Source organism: Melozone crissalis, unplaced genomic scaffold, assembly GCF_028551555.1.
Source record: "Melozone crissalis strain CALT ecotype California unplaced genomic scaffold, PUWL_Pcris_2 ptg000027l_1, whole genome shotgun sequence".
NCBI lineage: Eukaryota > Metazoa > Chordata > Aves > Passeriformes > Passerellidae > Melozone > Melozone crissalis.
In genome coordinates this window covers 73,520,212-73,540,306 of record NW_026535805.1, presented here as the reverse complement: position 1 = coordinate 73,540,306, position 20,095 = coordinate 73,520,212, and the positions used below count along the sequence as shown (strand labels likewise).

Here is a 20,095-nt window from a genome sequence, read left to right as displayed (position 1 = left end):
TTAAAAAACACATATAACAATGGGGTAAGACCTTTTTTCCTATCATTTTCAAGCTATAGGTGAAGAGAAATTCTGGCAATTCAAGCTGAAACAAGCAGTTGGAACTGCTTTAAATGTTTTGAAACACACAAAACAATAAGCCATATCACAAAGGGGCTACCTCAATGCAGAGTTAAGGAGGAGATGGAGACAGAAGAACAGAGAACATTTTCTCCTATGGTAACATCAATGGTTGAATCAGGGGGCTTCATGAAATTTTACACTTTTCTATATGCAGGAACTCATAAATACTCCAGCCTGGGAAGCTACTACTCTATGATAATAACTGATAATGGCCTTCCTGAGAGCACTGGAGAATAGTTAACCTAAAAAAGACAGCACAATTGCAAGGTCTTTACTTGCAAGGAAGGCTGTCCTCATCCTATCCTGACTCTGTAAAAAACAAAGGTTGTGGCAACTTGAAATTATAAAAAAGCCTTGTCACCAACAGATGGGTACCTAGAGGCCATATATTACATACTGATAGGAAGACATCCCATGACAGAGAAGAGCAAGGCAGAGGGGGAAGAAATGAAGAAACAAATTTTTGTTCTAGAGCCTACAAAATACAATATTTTTTAGGAAAAAAATTAAGTATTCATAAATATTTAAAGCCCTGTTGTCATCTTATTGTGGAAGTGCCACACCTTTATGCAATTTCTCATGGACAGCTCCTCACAGCACCGAAAGCTCCTTCCTCACAGCACAGCCAACAAACTCCAATTCTCACCTCACCCAGCTAACCCACTCTTTTGTAGCACCCGTCTTCTTATTGGACACAGCTGTGGCCTATTAAGGGCAGGCCTGTTTTGGTGATTGGTACAGCTGCAACTCCTCAGGTGTAAGATTACCTTCTGCACTATTCTCTTACATTCTATCCCTCCACAAAGCCCTTTCCAGATTTTTTCCTTAAAAATACCCAAGCACAGCAATACTATGTTCCATATTAGTTTTATAACATTTTTCAAAAGTACTATTTTTTAATGCATATGTATCTATATGCATGTAAAGTCATTACTGACTTTTAGTTTCACATGAGTTCATTTGCTTCCAGTGACCTTTATCACCTGGTGATAATAACCAGTATCAATCATTTGGTTATCAAAGAAAATTCATGTGAACAGCTCTGGAAGATTAGAATTTTAAAGTAGGAATTGATTTTTTTTTTGAATGTGAAAGTGGATTTTTTTATGAAAGTGACTCATAAATTGGTGAGTAGGATAAAGTTTCATAGCCATGCTTTACCTGTCTAGGTCACTTGTCAGCCTTTCAAAATTCTGAAGAATTGTATAAACCTGAGCGTCTTGACCAAGAAAGCAAGGTGGCAATAATCCATGAATATTCAATTGTTGCCTCTCCTCCAAGGTAAAAGCCATGCCCTAAAAAAACAAAAAGAAAAATAAAACTCATGTACAGATGTACACAAGAGATAATTATTTTGAGAAAACTTCTGCAGCAAATCACAGCCCGAGGAAAGTCAGCAACTTAAAATCTATTTAAAATTAAACAGAATTTGTAATGGTGCAATTATTTTGGGAAAAAGGTTTTATTGAGCCACAAAAGACTCAAATACAATACTGTACAAATACAATAACTCCATCTCAGCACAGAACTAGTTAACATCTCCTGAGTAGTCCAAGTGTAGCACCTGCAAAACTGCTAAATTACAGCTGAAGAAGAAAGCAGCCATATATTCACTACACTAATTTTGAGTTTTTAATGAGGTCTGTCTGTCCAAATCATCTTCAGAAATTACCCAAGCTACTGTAAGAAAGATGGTGCATTTACAACAGAAACATGAGTGTGGGTTTAGCATACCAGCATCGAGCACTCTGGCTGCTGAAGCTTTACTCTGCTGTGCTAACTACAGCCAGTTAGCTTGCTTACCTAGACAGGCTCTTCTTTGTTTCTGTTTTTTTCTCAGAAATAGGATTTGATTCGTATGGAACAAAAATATATTACAAAATCTTCCTGTATCTTACTAGGCTACATTTCGTACACCATTTTTCATCTAAATTTTGAAGAGGTTGTGTGACTGTGACTTGAAAAAAGTAGGAACAAAGCCCTAAAGCAACCCCATCACACTATGTGCTCTATAATTACATTAATCAAGCTGTTACCTTAAGTGAAATGACAACTCAAGAAAAAGAAATATCTTATAATGAACCCTTTACAAAACATCAAACATTTCCAAAATGTGTTTCTCCTTCCCTAGACAGGAAATGAAAGGAAAGCAAGTTTAATAAAGATGAGCAACTGTTTTGCTGTAGCTCTCCATGTATGTGAGATTTCATTTCCAAATGTGTACACAAAGGCTACATTTTTTTCCCTAATGAACTTTCTGTGGCCAGACAGGTCATGAATGTCTTCAGCTGCTATCCCATCTTGAAAAATCATGGAAGAAGTAAGAGTCAACACTCGTCACAAGTTTATTCAGTGTTGATCCCCCTTATCTCCACTAGACTTTTTTGGGCTTAAAAAAGCCACGTGTGCTCACGCACACTTCAGAATCAGTTCCAAGTGACTGGACTTCAAGGAGTTGCATAGTTTTAAGGGATCTTCTCAAGCTAGTAGTAAAGTGACAATCCAGTTATTCTCTGCAATTCTCCTTTTCCCTGTTTCCATTAGTCAAATGGAATGAAAAAAATTTCTGAATGTCTGTGTTTGGCTTTACATTAGGAATAAAATATGGACTTTAATTACTATAATAGGGTTTCCCCCCTTACTGGAAAATACATCTTATTTTAAAACATACACATGTGTCACATCTTGCCAAATGCCTTTTTTAAAGAGTACTTCATCTTGGAATAGTCTATTCTCCATGTATTACTACAGCTTTATAGTAAGTGTTAATTTCTTTGGTTACTACGAAAACACAACACCCACCTACACCCCTAGGATTTATATGGTTAGAAAATCCTTTACTTGAATATTCCTCTTTGGCACAGATATTATTAATTCTTCAAATTTCCAAGATGAAATGTTAATTCTTTTCTTTCCCCCTCAGATCCCATATTTACTCAGAAGAAAAGAATTATCATTAAAATATATCACCTGATAATTTAATAAAAGAAGGCCATTTTATTAAATAAGTGTATTCTATTCCATTTGCTTGTAATAGGGAATCCTTCAACTATGTAGGACTTATGGTTTATGTCTAGATTTCTTGCACTAGCCTCGGATTTTCTTTTCTACATAAAAATTCTTATTTTTTCCTGCTTGAAGTGTTGTTTCCCAGCCATCCAGCAGAGAGGGCTCTAGGTCCAGCTTGGTTTACACACTCCTTTCCCTCCCAGAGAGGCATATTTTGTGCACACCTCGATGGGACAGACTTCTGTGATCTAGCATCCAAACTATTATCAACTATGTAGATATTTTTATTCTGTAGTTTGTATTGCAAACAAATTTTTAAAGAAGAACAACAGTATAACAATCTAAAACCAGCATAAGGGCAAGAGACCACAACCATAAATATTAGCCTCTGCCAAATTAGTTTTGATTTATTCACTGCTTTATGTTTCATATACATCACAAAGATGGAAAGTGTAGTTATTATCAACCTTCCCAGTTAAGAATTTGCAATTCTTCAAGAACTGTATTTCATATGTTCCACTATATGCTCTGGTGTGCTTTTGGCAAAACTAAGTTACTCTTCAGCCACCTTATTTACCTTCCTTTCTCAAAGGTCAAAACTTTGGTTAATTTACTTTATTGCTCTTTACATATAAATACCCTTTCAGATTCTCAGATTTACACAGAAAGCTGAGTTTTCAAGAAATTTAACTCATTGCAAATACATTTAATTTTGAATTTGTCTCTCCATTTGTAATGTTGTGACATTTTGCAATTGTTGCAGTGATTTCCATTACTGCACATCACTCAGTACTCTTTCATTATTTAATGTCTGTGGGTTTATCAACTCCACTCTTAACTGTCTGTCCTCTGCTCATAATCTCTAATCTCCCAAAGCCCCTCACCTACAATGTTGGTGTAGTGCAGTTACACACAGATCAATACCCTTCTTCAGCTGCAGTACTGAAAAAGCACAAAACAGCATAAACAGCACAGCATCATGTTGTATCAGACAGCTTTTTGCACTGACTTTCAACTGAATTTTCAAGCGGTGCTTGAAAAGACAGAGAGCATATTCAAAATACTTCAAGAGCCATCTCAGCCTCTATTCACAGGGAACAGAGACAAGTTTCCTCTCTTAATATAAACTGGATTGCCCTGACACAGTTTTTCTTCAGATAGAATACCCGAAGCTCATATAATTGCTAGGTTTATATAAACCTCTCTAGAAAAAGAGAGTGTACTAAAGCAAAATGTGCATCCTGTCCATGCACTAATGAGATTCAGCTTTACTAAAAGGGCAGCCAGTATTCATTGCAGGGATCCTTCTCCAATTTCTCCCAAGACCTAGCCATCTTTTGTTCTAGTAAATCAAAACTTTCTTTTTAAAAACTCCGACTCATTTGGAAGGATAGCTCATCTCCTCCTGCTGGTGTGCCACAGAAGTATTAGCCTAAGAGCATGTAGAAGGAGGCTGCCTTAGAAGAGGAAACTATGCCAACATCCAAGGTTCTCTGTTTCAGTGACTCTTTCACCAGTCTCTGGAAGGGAAAAATCAAGGCTCATAAGACTTCAGGGGTTCAGGAGACAGCCACCAACAGCAGTACTCAAGCTCAAGTACTTGCATGTATATTTGAGCCTCCTGTGTCCGTGAAAGGGGAAGGAAGAAATGAGGAGGAAGGTGAAAAGGTACAGCAAGGATGTGTATCGGGAAGTACCATAATCTGTGAATTGCTCGTCTAACATACTGCCAGAGGAAAATCACAGTCTCCAGAGTATTTTGGGGATGGACAAGCAGGTTCATCACTGTCTCAGAGTCTATAAAAAAGGAAAAAACTCTCTGTTAAAAAACTCATTCTGTATATTTAAATCAAAAAAGCACAGTGAACAAATTCCAATGATATTGTGTAAAAAAGCACACAAGTCTGAGGGACTCAGCTATGCTCAACATCTGCTGCCACAGCCGGGAAGAGGAGAGATGGCACCTCGCCACTCCTTGCAGGCTCCCACCACAGCAGCTGGTAACCCTGAGCAGAGGCCAGGGAGTGCTCTGCCAGACAAAGCTCTGAGAAAACTCCACAGCTGCCTGCAATACTTGTCTGCTCCAGACCTGAATCATTTCTTTTTAACAAATGGACTACAGAACCCCACAATTCCATTCTTAAAAATTCCATTCTTCAAAACAAATGACCAAAAAAAGGACATGCAAACAAGATGAATGTTTTTGGCTGAAAAGACTGAAAACATTCTTCAATTACTAGGGAAGAGTTCTTTCCCCAATACATCCCAAATAAAGAATCAGTGGCATCACTTCTAGTTGCCAGTCACACATCATCCCACGCTGCTCACACCACTTCATGCACAAGTCTCCAGGAGAAATTCAACTGCAGAACTAGATGCAGTCTTTAGGAAATCATGATCTTTGGTATGCATGACTGTTTGCAGGCAATTCTTTTGCTGGTCAAGCTTTAGCCTTCAGCAATTTTGGCTTTTCATACTACGCTAGTACTGTTAGGGAGGAATCCAAGTCAAAATTGGTTTCTTTTAAGGAAAGCATCTTTGGCTGAGGAAGCAAATAAATGTATGCATAGTCCTGCTAGGTATGAGCTACATAAAAACAGTTTCAGACACCTAATGTCATAAACATTTAGCATCAGAATATTAAAAAACCCACACAAACAAACCAACTAAAACCACAACTCTTCAAAATTTCATACATTCAAAGAAATTTTTATAAAACCTCTATAAAAATATAGAACATATGGGTTTTCAAGCATTTAAAGCTACATTTAAGAGTTTAATGATCTGCAAATCCCTTTGAGATATTTTATATAATTTGTGTTTTTAAAAAAGTCACCTTATGAACAGGCAAAAATAAAGTTTTACAAGCATTTCCTCTCCATTTTTCACTTTTATTCTCCAAACATGACTTCAGAAAAATCAGATAAATACTTCTAATACTCCATGTCCAACACTCATGTCAAGGCAGAATACACCAGGAAATACTTAGAATAACTAATCTGAGCACAACACTCCATAATGAACTCATTCTGCTGAAAACAAATGTGGTTCATGGCAAGAAATTGGTGTTGGAGCAGTACATATGGCTAAAGATGTTTCTTCTGTTTTCTCTACCCATACTTGTCATGACTGCCAAAAAAATATTACAAGCAGAGGCAGCTAATGCAGCTGTTTGGGCCAACATCTCTTCTGCAACCAGTGCTTTAGAGCACACCAGTCGCAGGATGTACCCCAGCATCTAAGAAAAGGGACTGATCTTTTAATGGTGCAAATTCACACACAGTTTTCTGTTAAGGCGGTTTCTTTTGGACCTGAAGAAAAAAATATTTCTGCAAAATGTCAGTTTGCATTAACTTAGAGATTCATGTTTCTTCTTAAGAATATTTGCTGTTAAGTCTACATAAGAAAGAAGGGTTTGAATAGCTGAACCTTGTTTCAATTAAAAAAAACCAAAATCCTCATTATTAAAATTTTAGAGAAAAAAAATCCTTTCAAATGGTGTTTAAGAAGGCTAGGGAGAAAGACGACAAATACAAATTGATAAGAAGAAAAAATATGCTCAACAGCAGAAAGTTATGACAGTTCAACGATGAATAGCATAGAGTTAAGAAATGAAAACTGACCATGAAAATACAATTTTTCTGCTGCAATCATCTGGTAACACATACAGATGACAGCTTTACTTTCAGAACCAAAGGACAACGATAACCATGTATAATGTACACTTTATTTGAAGTATCATTAGACCGCAAGTAGGAAAGTCACAATGCAACAGATCTGCTATCAAAAAAGTTATTTTTCCCCAAAACTATGCTCAGGTTCTCTTATCAGGCATTTCATGAGGCATATTGGTTAGTTCTGGATTATGCATCTCAGATTAAGGTTTAAAAATCAGTATACTGACTAGTGATTAACAGTCCATTAGATTCTCTGGCAGAGAAACTGTGGTTTTCCTGCCTTTCTACAGTACCTAACACACAGATCTTGTACAGGTCTTGGCCTACAGCTGAAATCCCTGAATTAGCAATGAATCCTGCTAATTAAGTGCCTTTACTGGAGTTTGAAAAGCCAGACACTGACAGGCATCTACCCTGGTTAAGATGAGGAACGAGAAAAGCTAGAGAAGGAAGACTGGTGAAGTGCAAACAGCAGAATCCAACCAAGATACAGCACTTGTGCTCCTTTTGATAAGCCCCCATGCATAGGCATCCATCCATCAGGACCTGTCAGACTGTGAGGCATGCTGAAGGTAAATTAAAAAAAATAAAATACAATAGCTGATGGGCACAGCTCTGAAAAGAAGAAGAAAGAAAAGAAAAGAAGAAACTGTCCTAGTTTCAGCTACAAAATGCCAAAAGGCACAAGTTTTATGCACTTTTCTTTAAATACAGCTTTTTAACAAGTACTTTAAGTTGAAAAACTATATTGTGACATTTGGCATTTACATTTCAAAACTGTTTTTCTAGATTTGTGGTAGATCTGCTGCAGGGTGTTTAACACACAATTTTTTTCCCTAGAAACATCAAGTGACCTGAAACCTACTCATAGCTCAATTCTAAGTCCATAGGATTTTCAAAAGCAAACGTAAAAAGTCAAGTCAACAGGGGAAACTGAAACAAAAGTCAAAACCAGCCTCCAACAAGATAAATACAGTAGCTAATACACACACCCATGGACTTATGACTCAAAACAAATGCAGATGGCCAGAAGGAGATCAGACTTCTCTTGGCAAATTCATCATGGGAATGTGTGGGCAGCTTGGCAGCCATGTCGTGAGCTGATACAGTGATTGCACACAAGCATGATTCAGACCAGCACAGTATAAATGACACATCACAACATTCTTGTTTTTACAATCCTTTAAGCTAACATAAACAATTACCTGAACATAAGCAAGCAAACCAGTTTTAAGAAACTATTTCTATATATGTGTTTCATTACACACATACAGAGTAAAATCTTTTTGCATTGCATAATCTCCCCTCACTCTAATTTTGAGAAGATTATATTACACAAACAGCAGGCAGTAACAAATAAACAGTAAAAGAAGTCACCAAGATAATGATGTACAAAAATATATCGCATGATGTGCTTTAATGTAGGATGATGGCTTGGGTCTAGTTAAAATTCTAAATTTAGTTATTCATATGCAATATAGGTACCTATCCATCTGTGATAATTATAGGATAAAGTTAAAGTTTACTCTAGAATAGGTACCTTGCAGTCACTAATCCAAATTGCTCCAATTACTATATTGACTTCGGACCAAATTCAGATTTACACATATAAGCACTTACTGAGAACTGGGAAGTTCAAAGGTATGGGAACAATCAACATTGCTCATTATGTCAATCGTATCAACTATAAATCCACTGCATAGCAGGCTATCACAGCACCAGGCAACAGCCAGGCACAACACTCCTTTGCATCTCAGGGGCCACTAATTGCCTGTATGTGGCTGCTACATCAAGCCTCTACCATCCTTCTGACTCCTCAATCCACATGTCCTGTTGAAAAACCGCATTACTCTGAATTATTCATACTGTTTGGGATACTTAATCCCAAAGCAACTAGAAAAATTGCTAGAGCTGCATTTGTGCACTTTCAAATCAGAGCTGGCTGTCTGAAAATGTGGCTGTCTCCCTATTGCTGCTCCCACCAGGGAGCTACAACGAACATAGGCATGAGCAAACCGGGACCAATGGATGTGGCTATCTTTCATTAACAACAACACCCTGATTCTGTTTGTAAGGGCAGCAAAATTAATTACAGGCTTAATAATTAATATCAGCTGTGGTCTGTGTGTCTCCTGACTCAATTCCCTAGCAGAGACATCCCACCAGTGAAGAGACCTGTCTTGGCTCTCTTGGTTGCCCCTGGCAGAGACCAAACAGCTGCCTAAAACACAGTTTAAACTAGAGAGCCAGAGAAGCTGAGCAAATATTCTTATACTGGGATTTGGGTTTTTTGTGGTTTGCTTTTGGTTTTTTTTTTTTGTCCCTGGATATTTCTGAGCCATTTTTATTCTTTTATAACTCCTTTGGGATGTACTGACCCTCAAAGAATACTACTTGGGAAAGCTCTGCCTATGGGAACCAGCCACAAGAGCAGTTTACCACATCACTTACAAACTTGCTGAGTGTGTTCTTATGACAGATTTTAATTTTCAACATGGTTTACCTATGCTTTAGATTAAAACCAGTGGTTGTAGGCCACTTTAGAGCTCTAGCCCCCTGGATGAAGCATGGTAACAAAAATAATTTTGTTAATTACCACCTTTGTCAATACTGTTTGTCTTCTAAAGATGCATCAATGCGTAGATTTATTTTTAGATATTAAATTTATATAATAATAGCATAATAAATTATAATTTGAACAATAGTTGTTTTTTTAAAATAAAGATGTAAAAATAAAAAGAAGTTTTACTAGACCATACCTGAAATTCTACTTAAAATAATAATTTATTTGTGTAGCAGATGCTAGGAGTCAGTTCCCTATATCTGTAATATGTAACTCCAATCAAAGGACGCTTGCAATGCTATCAGTGGAATAACTGAAATGGAATCCCTATTTACAAAGGGAATTTAGATTAAAATAATGACAGCTGACATAAAATGTATTGTTAACCAGAATTATGCCAAACAAAACGCCAAATAATACCTCTCTAACGGTACAGTTTTACAAATAAAGCACAGTCGCCAGGCACGCAGTCTCCAATATACAATATTTACATTTGCAAAATCAGGTGTTATTTGAGAGTCAGGCATGATTTCCATGTAAGTAGGAGAGGAATTTCAGTAACTGCCAAAAATTCCATCTGTCTGAAATAAGTACTTAACCAAATACAGGTTAGTAAGCCCTGAAATCCTGAGGGGATTTGATATACCTGATATGCTTAACAGATTTTATTGTTGCCTTTCAGAGACTGAACAGACTACCAACTACTGTATTCTAGGCTTCTGATAGGACTAAGCAACTAATTTCATCTCACTGGCATGATAAACAATTAACAAAAATAAATATTTTAAATACCACAACACAGAGTTGCGTAGAGCGGAGAACAATCTCAATGAGGTGGTCTTGGCTTCTACTACTACTACAATGGTGCACACTGTCCCTGCTGTCCCAAGTGGTGACAGGGGCACTGGCCAGCCTGGCGAACTACAGAGGTGTGACCCAAGAGCTGATGGCACTCTCGTGTTGAGCAACACCAGGCACACAGATTATCGGGTCACTCATGGGTAGAGCACTGTTTTACTGTGCCTAAAGTGATGTGTCTACTCAAAATTAGTCCTCTGGGCACCCTCCACAGACTGAGGGAAGTGGGACCTTAGGTGGTGCCCCCTTCTCTTTTTTAGGATTATAATGAACTATTTCAGACAAAATAAATTACATTAATACTTTCCATTGTCATAGGTAATCCTATAGTTATAGTATTTCTATTACCATGGCCTGGTAATGTGATCTGTAAGCCTTTCTATCACATACATTTATTGCATATATTGCACACCTATCAAGCATTTCCCATTCTACAGATGGAAACTTACTTTAATTATCTCAGTCTAAGGGGTGGTAGTACGTGTAAACATGAAAAAAGCCTACCCAAACTATTTATTTGGGAGCTTGTTACATCCAATCTTGGCATTTTTTTCTCAGAACTGGGCAGTACTCTGAAACCAAATATAAAGCCACATCAAAAATTTACACTCTGAATGTACCTGATCTGTAAGCACAGCCTTAATTGATATCAAACAGATAGACAGGCATTCAATTTTTGCTGTAACCACAGGCATCCTACTTACAATACTCTCTTGAAAATACTTTTCTTCTTGCTGAAAAGTCACTGAAGATTCATGTTATCATGAACAAAATGACAAAAAAAAAAATTGTCAACTTAAGACTTTGAGTAAGCTCACTATTATTTTTCCATTTTGAATTCTTAAACGTGCCATCTAGCCATCAATAGTCACAGTTATTAGAACCACAGGCTGAGACTATTACAGCATCTGAAATAGCAGCTATGGGATAGACGAGTACACATTGTCATACATCATACACCTTCCTGAAAATTGTAATCTTACCTGAACTTTGCTACAACTTTGTTTGGTTCCACCCCTTTAGATTAAGGCAGGAGGAAAATACAATGAAGGGCCAGATAGACTGAGAAGGCAAACTCTTTAAAACTCAACAGGGAAAAAAGACACAACTACTCTAAAACTTTAGTGTGAGCTCTAATTTTGTAACCTAAAATTGTTACTTAACCAGTTCTACAGAGACAGCAAAGTCATGCAAAGCCTTACAGAGTATGCAAAAAGTTAGCTGATTGAAGTAAGACATCTACTAAGAGCAGAACAATTCCATTTAAAACTGCTGCACCAGCTGCATTCATACAGCTCTGCTTTTGTCAAGCTACAACCTGCATATCAATAGTATCTGCTTGCACAGAAAAGATTAGACTGAAAAAAATCGCAGAAAAAGCTGTGATAAAATAGGGTATATCACTTTTCTTTTTATTTGACTGCTCTCCAAAAGAGCTTGACTCATCAAAGCAAACAGTGGACTGAAGGAAAGTGAGCATTATGGAAATAAAATCTGAGTGGTAGTTAAGGAAAACAGCCAATATAAAACCATCTGGATTTGCTATCAGGCACACAAGAGCTCTACCTGAAAGAAAATTCACGAAGGTGAAAAAATGACAAGAATCACCTCCCAGGAGACCCAATGCATTTCAAGTTGCTACCGTTTTCAAAGCAAACCAAGGATTAGTTGCCCTTTTGTCTAACTGTGCCACATACAGAAATCAGAGTCTAAAACAACATAAAAAGTAAAACTAGACAGAAAAAAATCCACCAAAAAACCACCAAAACAAAACAACAAACAACAAACCAAGAACCAAACCCTTATGTTAAAAAGAAATTTTCTATGTTGATGTTGAAAAATTTAACCTGACAGTAAACATTAAACACAAGTCTATTTGAATCTGAAGGAAATATTGCTCCTCTATTCTAACTTTTCACATTTCCTATAATCTAACTATGCAGACCCATTATAAGCTTTTTCTAGCTACAGAACAGAATAACTGCTCCCTTTCCTCAAAGAAAGTATGATGCCAGACCCATCACTTGTATAAAATAAGAGTATCTTGTTTAAACCTAATTAATCTGGAGTGAGCTTTAACCACTGTCCTTGGCGTAAGCTTGTTCTGGACACACTGAAATAGCAGACCTAGAAACACAGCATCTACACATGATAGTATGGAGCAACCAGGAACACAGAGGAGGAAGAAGTTTTGAGACATACTGGCAAAACACAGTATTTTCAGACTAATAGCTAAGGCATTAGAAAAAAAAAAAAAAAACAAAAAAGCATTTATGCAGTGAAGGTAGAGTAAAATAAAATGACAGATCTAAGGAAATAGTTCAAACACTATTTCTTAAGTCTTAAGCTTGCGATACCTATTCGCAACATCTTTTAGGCAGCAATAAGAGATGCACTCAAGAAAGATGAAAGATCATCAATTTTCACGAATTTTAGTGAACCAATTTTCTAGCAAACTACAAATTAAGTCTGTCCATTTCTTGAAACCTTTCAACAATCCAGAGTAATACATGTCAACCAGACCAGTAACACCAATATTAAGCCCCTTTCATGCAAAACTGAACAAAAAATCTACTAACAAAACCAACTCAGAAAAACTTTTATATTTTATTTGTTTATTAATTTCCACATTACAAACCAGCACACTAAACTTATTTTATTAGTTCCTAAAGTTCAAATAGCATATTCTTTTTACAGAAAATGGAAATATGCAAAAGACCACAGATACTAAGGGCTTTTTTAAGAAAAAAATCCTCTCCAACAAAGTCCTAACTGAAATCCATGTCCCAGTGGATCCACAGCTCTTAAAAAAGCATCACTTCCAGCCCTGATCACCCAAGGGGAAATTTCCTAAGGGGCACATTAACTTTCTGTGCATTGTTGTGCAAATGGAAGAGGTGGTGCGGGTTGGTTCACATGGAAAGTGCAGACACTTCTCTGCTGCTTTAATAAAATAAATTTTAGTGTTCACCAGGTACCTGCTGGTTAAAAGACCAGCTGATGAAGAAAGCCATAGTAGAGAAATATTAGTTCATCTAGCACAAGCAATATAGCCATATCCATCACTGGGGTTTTGTTAATTTGACTATTTCTTCACATATTTGAGAGTGTATCTTATTTCCAGGCTCGCAGTAAGTAGATACACTTCAAATGCATTTGCTGCATACTATTACAGGAATTCCCATGTGAGAATGTCAAGGATCTGCACTGTCTTCAAGGACAAAAAATCAGGAGATAAGAAAAGAAACAGTAACAAGAAAACCCAGCACAGACAGATTTTGACACTAACACAAAATTTTCCATTTCTAGGTGTCATGCTTTTTCTCTAGAAGATTAAAGGATCACAATAAAATGGCTGAAAAGATCATATAAGAAAACACATACTTTTTTTTCTGAACTCAAATGGCAAAACAAATGGAACCAACAGTATTTGAAAGAGCACAAAAATCTGTTCTTTAGTTTTAGTCAACCGAACTGCCTTTGGGGGGTTTTAGACAGCTTATGGTAGGAGCTTAAAATGGTAAAGTAGGCCAAATTCATTGTGGTGGTTGAACCTTGGCAATTTATACTGTAGTGACACTGCCAGATGCTAGTCAGACCATTTCATGAGCAGGCGTAGGAGCCTTCAGATATTCACAATCACTCCTGATGATTATGTACTGAGAGCTTAATGGCAAGCTTCACAACAAAACAAAATCCTTCATTTCACCACTGGTCTTGACTGTTTTGGCAAAGGTTACACTACTTGCTGTGTGAAGTGGAGGGCAACCTTCCAAACCAGGATGACTGGTTTCAAGAGGGACTAGTTAGACCCTCCTTCCCCAAAAGTGTTGGTCTCAAATGTAGTTTCTGCTGTTATACAGAAGCATCAGTTTTAAGTCTCTCAGCACAGCAAAGCAATCCTTGAAAGAAACAGATTTCTTTCACTAGTACTGGCATGCAAAATAAGACCATATGTCTAAGCTATGATATGCAAGATTTTCCAAAGACAGCTTATTTTTCTAGCAGGAAATGTAATTTACATAGATTGAAATTTAGGATTTGTTTACAAGATTCATTAGAAAAACTGGCTTCCTTATAGTATAGAAAAACCACTGCTCACAGGGAGCAAACTTTAATACTGCAAAGTCACTAGCCTTACTGGGGACACCAACCCAATTTAGATATGTTTATCTGCCTCTTACAGTGGCCAAGAGGAGTAGCTGACTTTTCTGGAAAAGAAGTAAGAACAGTAAAGGCACAGCAAAGAGTTGCTGCTGAAAGAGCATGACAGTAAGCAGAGAAAGCAAGCCAAACTGGTGTGGCTGAGAGCAATGGGGATGGAAAAGTTAAGCAGAAGGCCCAAGCAGATGGGGAATGAAGAGCCAGCAGAGCAAGTGAAACAGTAACAGGATTTATTTTCAACGAATAACTGAAAGAGAGCTCAAAGGTAGGAGTCACAGACTAAATAGAACAAGTCCAACCTGCATAAGGAACGCTAAGATCAGAGAACACACACGAATGCAAATGTGAAGGCTGAAGAAATGAAGCTCAGATGAAGACAAGAAGGAAAAAACAGGTGCTGCAAGTAATTGTGCCAGAAGAGCTTTGGACTGCTGCAATCTGCTTCACACACACTGCACACACAAAGAACCTTACTTTGCCGTCTGTTCCTAATTATGCCTGGATTGAAAGCTCAAATCACACTGCAAAAGGCAACATTTCTTTTCCCTGGCAGGGGTGGGCAGCATTATCCCACTGGAAGCTCACCAGGATGAATCCAGAACCCCAGCCAGCTTTCAGCGGGAATTACAAACCACACAAGTTAGAGGGGAATAGGAGGGTCCCTCAAACAAAGCAGGCACCCAAAACACATCATCAATGGGGAAAGCATCTCCCAGTCTGGCAAATTTTTAAAGCTGAAATGTTTAAATTACTGTGTTGAACCAGAACTATTTATTAGTCTTCTGTAAAATGAATGCTTTTGTTTAAGAGCTTAAACTAGTCTATCATTAGCAGTACTATAGAAAACATTAAAAATCCTTCTACTAGATACTCTTAATTTATTCCACATGTGGGAGAATGAACTGAGAGGCATTCAGAGATTTCTAACCTTTTACACTCTAAAGTAGGGATACAGGTTGTGAAAGGTACATATGTGACTCAAATAAACACAGATAATTAGAAAATTCTGATTCTTTGTGTCCAGAATCCACATTTATTCTGTTACATATACAGACATATTCTTGAAAAACTAGGTAACTTCCTCCACAGATTACACAATTTGCCAAAGAATCATCATCTGGCACAAACAACAGAAGAAAAACATGATTTTAAAGTAAAAGTAATTAAAAAGTAGTTTGGGTTGCTACCTATGATAATATGGGATTTAATGTTTGTCATTTCTCAAGTGTCAGTGATAGCCAAGTTTGTTACCTAAAAGTAGGTCAGGAGAACCTCTTGGCTGGGCTCATGTAGCTCTGCAGATCAGTAGATCTTGTACTAACAACTGTGTCAAGTTTGAATGCCTTCTCATTCTTTGCTATCAGTTACACTGTTAAAGAAATCTGCCTGTTCAAAACCAAAAGCCAGTCAACTCACCTCCTTCCAAGAGGAATTTTACATTACAGGAAATTCAGAAACCTCCAGAAATAAAACATTTTTGCTTGTTTATTTGTTTCAGATGAAGCCTTGAGTGAAAATAGACAGCACTGGCAGAAGTCCACAATAAAATTCCAGAGATTTAGCATACCTTCTAACCCATTAACACAAAACTTATCTAGATCATTACATATGTTTTCACTCACTTCAGACAAATGCACAATATTACAAAAATCACCATTGCTTATTCTGTCTACAAAACAACACTAATTTCTTCCTGCTCTTTGCATTCCATAAGCTTTCCAAGCATTTGTACTGATTTTAGATGTATGGTCTGACTTCAGGGGTGGATTATTTAATAAAGAAATTGTAACATCCATAAACAATACTGCAGGCAGCCTGAATAAAATCCAAGTAAAAGAAAACATATCACTATATGTCTTCTTCATCCATCATCGCTCCACAAATCCAACCACATGCTGGGGTCTGAAACAGCTGACCAAAAACTGAAAATATCTGCTCAGGTTAGCACTATGTGATAGATAATTATCACTGGAGAGGGAGCAGGTCTAGACTGCTTCCTAGTGTTTGATTTGTTTTTAAATTTACTTTTTTTTCCTTCTAAAGAGAGGAAACCACTAAAATATATCATGAGCTTTCTCCAAAGTTAGATAGGAAAAAAGTCATGCCAACATCAAACAGTTTTAAGGGGCTGCAATTCAGATGCCCTACATAGGCTTGTTTTTAGGGGCAGATATATATTAACTGAAAAATTCCAAAACTGCTCTTTGATAAGAGCACTCAAAAAAAAAAGTTTTAGTTATTACTTTGTTGATGTAATGAACTCACATATCACTTCATATTTTCTTGGCAGCTAAAGTCCCCATTAAACCAAATGGGGACTTTACATCTAAAGTTTGATGTAAACTTTACATCTAAAATTTGATTTAGAAAAAAAAATTTTGCCCTTAAATTGATAGAGGGTGCATGAGAGATATAAAACCACAAATGACAACACTTTACCCTAGTCCCTATTGGGTTGAGAAATGAAAAACAGAACAACTGATAAGAAATAATGGGATTTCTCGGGTTGATATCTTTTAGTAGCATCTAACATGCACATATTTGGCACTTTGGCTGTATCAAAGTGAAAAGAGAAATGCTGCTTTTAATCAGATAATTCACAGTCCCACATAACCCATAAAACCACTGCATACTTAACTCATCTGAACCATCCTTACCCATTAATATTAGCTTTCATTGCTCCCTAGAAGCCAGATGTCACTCCTATGAATCAATTTGAACAAAGTCTTTTTTAAAAATATAGAAAACCAGTTAACAACTGGACATAAATTTAAGAGAACAAATGTGTATAATATAGTTGTCCATGAAGTCCAAAGCATTATTATATGCACAGAGTTCATGACAGTCACAAATACAAGAGAATCATGCAGCTTGGAAGGGCCTTAAGGAGGGCCACTGGTCCAGCCCTACTCAGAGCAGGTCCAGCTGGGCCAGGATGCTCAAGGTCATCTCCAGGTGAGTATTGACTCTCTCCAAGGATGGAGATTCCACTTCTCTCTAAGCAGCCTCCTACTGCACTTGACTGTCCTCAATTTTTCCTTCTATTTTTCCTCAGAACTATTTCAAATTTCCCATACTCAAATTTGTCTTCCTGGCCTCTAACTCTTTCACTGTGTTACCAAGTCAGCCAGGTCTTTTCCTACAGGCCTTCTTTCCTCTTGTTTCCCAGCCCATTCTCTTGCAGAGAGTTATTCCATCCTGATTGCTGGGCTGCTCATCTGCCTCTATCTAAATTCATGACATTCCTGTCAGCCCATTTTTCCATCATTTCTAGGTCACTCCAAAAGCAGCCTCCCTTATAACATGTGCAGTCCTCAGGCTTGCAGATAGTGCAGTCTCTCTCATTACACAGCTCATCATACAGATGCTAAATTGTTCAGCCCATTATGCTTCAACCACAATATTTCATTATCTGAAATAAAAATTTTGCTCTACTTCCCAGTGGAACAGAAATCATAACTAGAGCATAAAAGTAGTGGTCTGAACTGAGCAGCTCTCAACATTGCTCCCAAGTTTCCTCTCATACAAGTAAAATTTAGGACGAGCCATGTGTAATTTCTGTGATACCCATGTGAATTTTAATTTTCTCTTTGAAGGCTTTTCTCATATCGTTGAGATATGAGTTCTTTCTTTATCTTCCCTGGGTATGGATGGCCTTCCTTCAACCTCTATTCCCCTGTGGTCCTTGACAGGATTTTCTGGACTGTGGGGTTTGTTTGGGTTTGAATTTGTATTTTGTTTCTAAATTCAGGTTTTTAGAAACTGAAAGGATAAGTTTTCAATAATTCTTAAAAAATGAAAAAAAAAGTTGCAGAAATATCTTTTTTAAAGATACTTTTAATTATTTATTTTCACATTCTTATTTTAGAAAATGACTAAGAGGTTCTAAGAAACCTCTTCTAACTTCATCTTTTTCTGGGAAGAATATAGCAGCTAATTTGTTTCTCTGTTCAACAGATGAATACTCGCAACCAAAGAAAGCATAATAAATATCTGATAATTACTAGCAGCTTTACTGTGTTTATTTGAATCAAACTTTTCTGTTTTGAGGAAAATTTTCGTAGCATCATCTGTAAGACACTTTTATTTGGGATTATGAAAAGTGGGAAAATTAATCTAACCTCGTTTCCTCTAATTAACAATATCATGCTATCCATAGTTTAATGTAAATTAATGTAAATTACTAATGGCTGAAAGATACAAATATTGTGTTCTTTGTATTGTCCTAATTATAATTAATATCACTTCTAAGTTAGATTATAGAAATATTTATAGCCACAACATGATTCTTTGTTTCATCATTGTTCTTAGATAATTAGACAATTTTTTTTCCTCGGTATTTACATTGTGTTTACTCACATTATTTGAAAAAGTAGGAAAAAAATCTATAGTCTGACTTTGTAAAAAAATGACATTGCTGAGGGACTTTTTATGTCAATTTTGAGCCCTGAAGAATTGTAAGTAAAAAAAGAAACAAACAAAAAAGCCAGTGGACACTGCAGAAGCATTAAACTACACTGATTCTGAGAGGATTACCAAACCTACCAATATTGTATTGTTAAACAGCTCCAATCATCACAGTTCAACAATAGTTCCCCACAGTATCACTTAATGGATTAACATATTTTAAGGTAAAATTCCAGAAGAGATAATTTTCATCTGCATACAGAAAAGTAATTCAGAATACTATTTTTTTAAACACTACAGATGGCAAGACGTGTCAGCAAAGGGCAGGGGAGGGAGAGAGAGAGAGAGAGAGCTGCCTCTCTCAGGGATGGTGCTTCAGCTCCCTGCAGATCCCAAGCCCCAGCAGAGCTCTGTGTCTGCTCTTGTCCAGCACAGCCCCAGCACAGATGGCTGTGCCAGGCTGGGTCACATGGAGGGAATCCCAAACTCCAGCCAAGCAGTTCCACGAGCAACAGCCCTGCTGGATGTGGCAACAGAAGAATGCTTCTGGAAGATCAGTTCCTGTTGTCTAAGACAGCAGCAAATCTATGCTGACAAACCATTTCCCTCTGCAAGGCACACACCCCACCTCCATGAGAGGGCTCCACGGACACAGCTGCTTCAGCAGAGCCTCTGCTCAGCCCTCCACGAAATCACTGCCCATCCCTCCACAAGAAAACCTTTGAGAGTTCTTCACATCACTTCCATAAAAAACAAAGCAAGTTGTGAACCACCCTTTAAACACATACACTCACAAAAAACCTGCTTCAATCTGGTCACACATTTGCAACCAAATGAAACAAAAACTAATATATGACCCTGGTTAATGCAGTACCATGTCTGAAATTAAGAGTGTTATTACTCTCTTTGCTTAAGGGAGAGCTGATAGCAATGTCACATGTCATTTCTTGAAGCAGAGAAGGGGAAATGGAACACCAGTCAGGACAGTTCCCCAGTAGAACACACTTACGCAACCTGAAGTGTTCCAGCTCCTTGAATGAGGTGATTCTTGCATGGACTTTACGAGCTTTATCTTCTAGAAATACAAGAAAACACCTAACTACTCTGATAATAAAAACAAATATTCTGGAAACCTTTCAGGCTGGGACACTTAAAAATGCTGAAGTACACAATTTGTATTCTGCCTTGGTTTTCAAAACCCCTATCCAGACCTGCTCTATATCCTATAAATGAATGTTTTACATTTTGTCAAGGATTAGTATCTAACCATCAGAAAGATTTACAGAACCATGTA

At 37.2% G+C, this 20,095-nt stretch overlaps 1 protein-coding gene across 2 annotated transcripts in view; it reads right to left on the bottom strand.

Moving 5' to 3' along the window:
- The window catches only part of ME1 (malic enzyme 1), a 155,954-nt gene that overhangs the window by 115,903 nt on the left and 19,956 nt on the right, over positions 1-20,095 (bottom strand). For both annotated transcript variants that reach the window (XM_054280249.1, XM_054280250.1), the window contains exon 2: positions 1,285-1,418. In XM_054280249.1, coding sequence (XP_054136224.1) covers positions 1,285-1,418 — 134 coding nt within the window. The remainder of the gene's footprint in view (positions 1-1,284; positions 1,419-20,095) is intronic.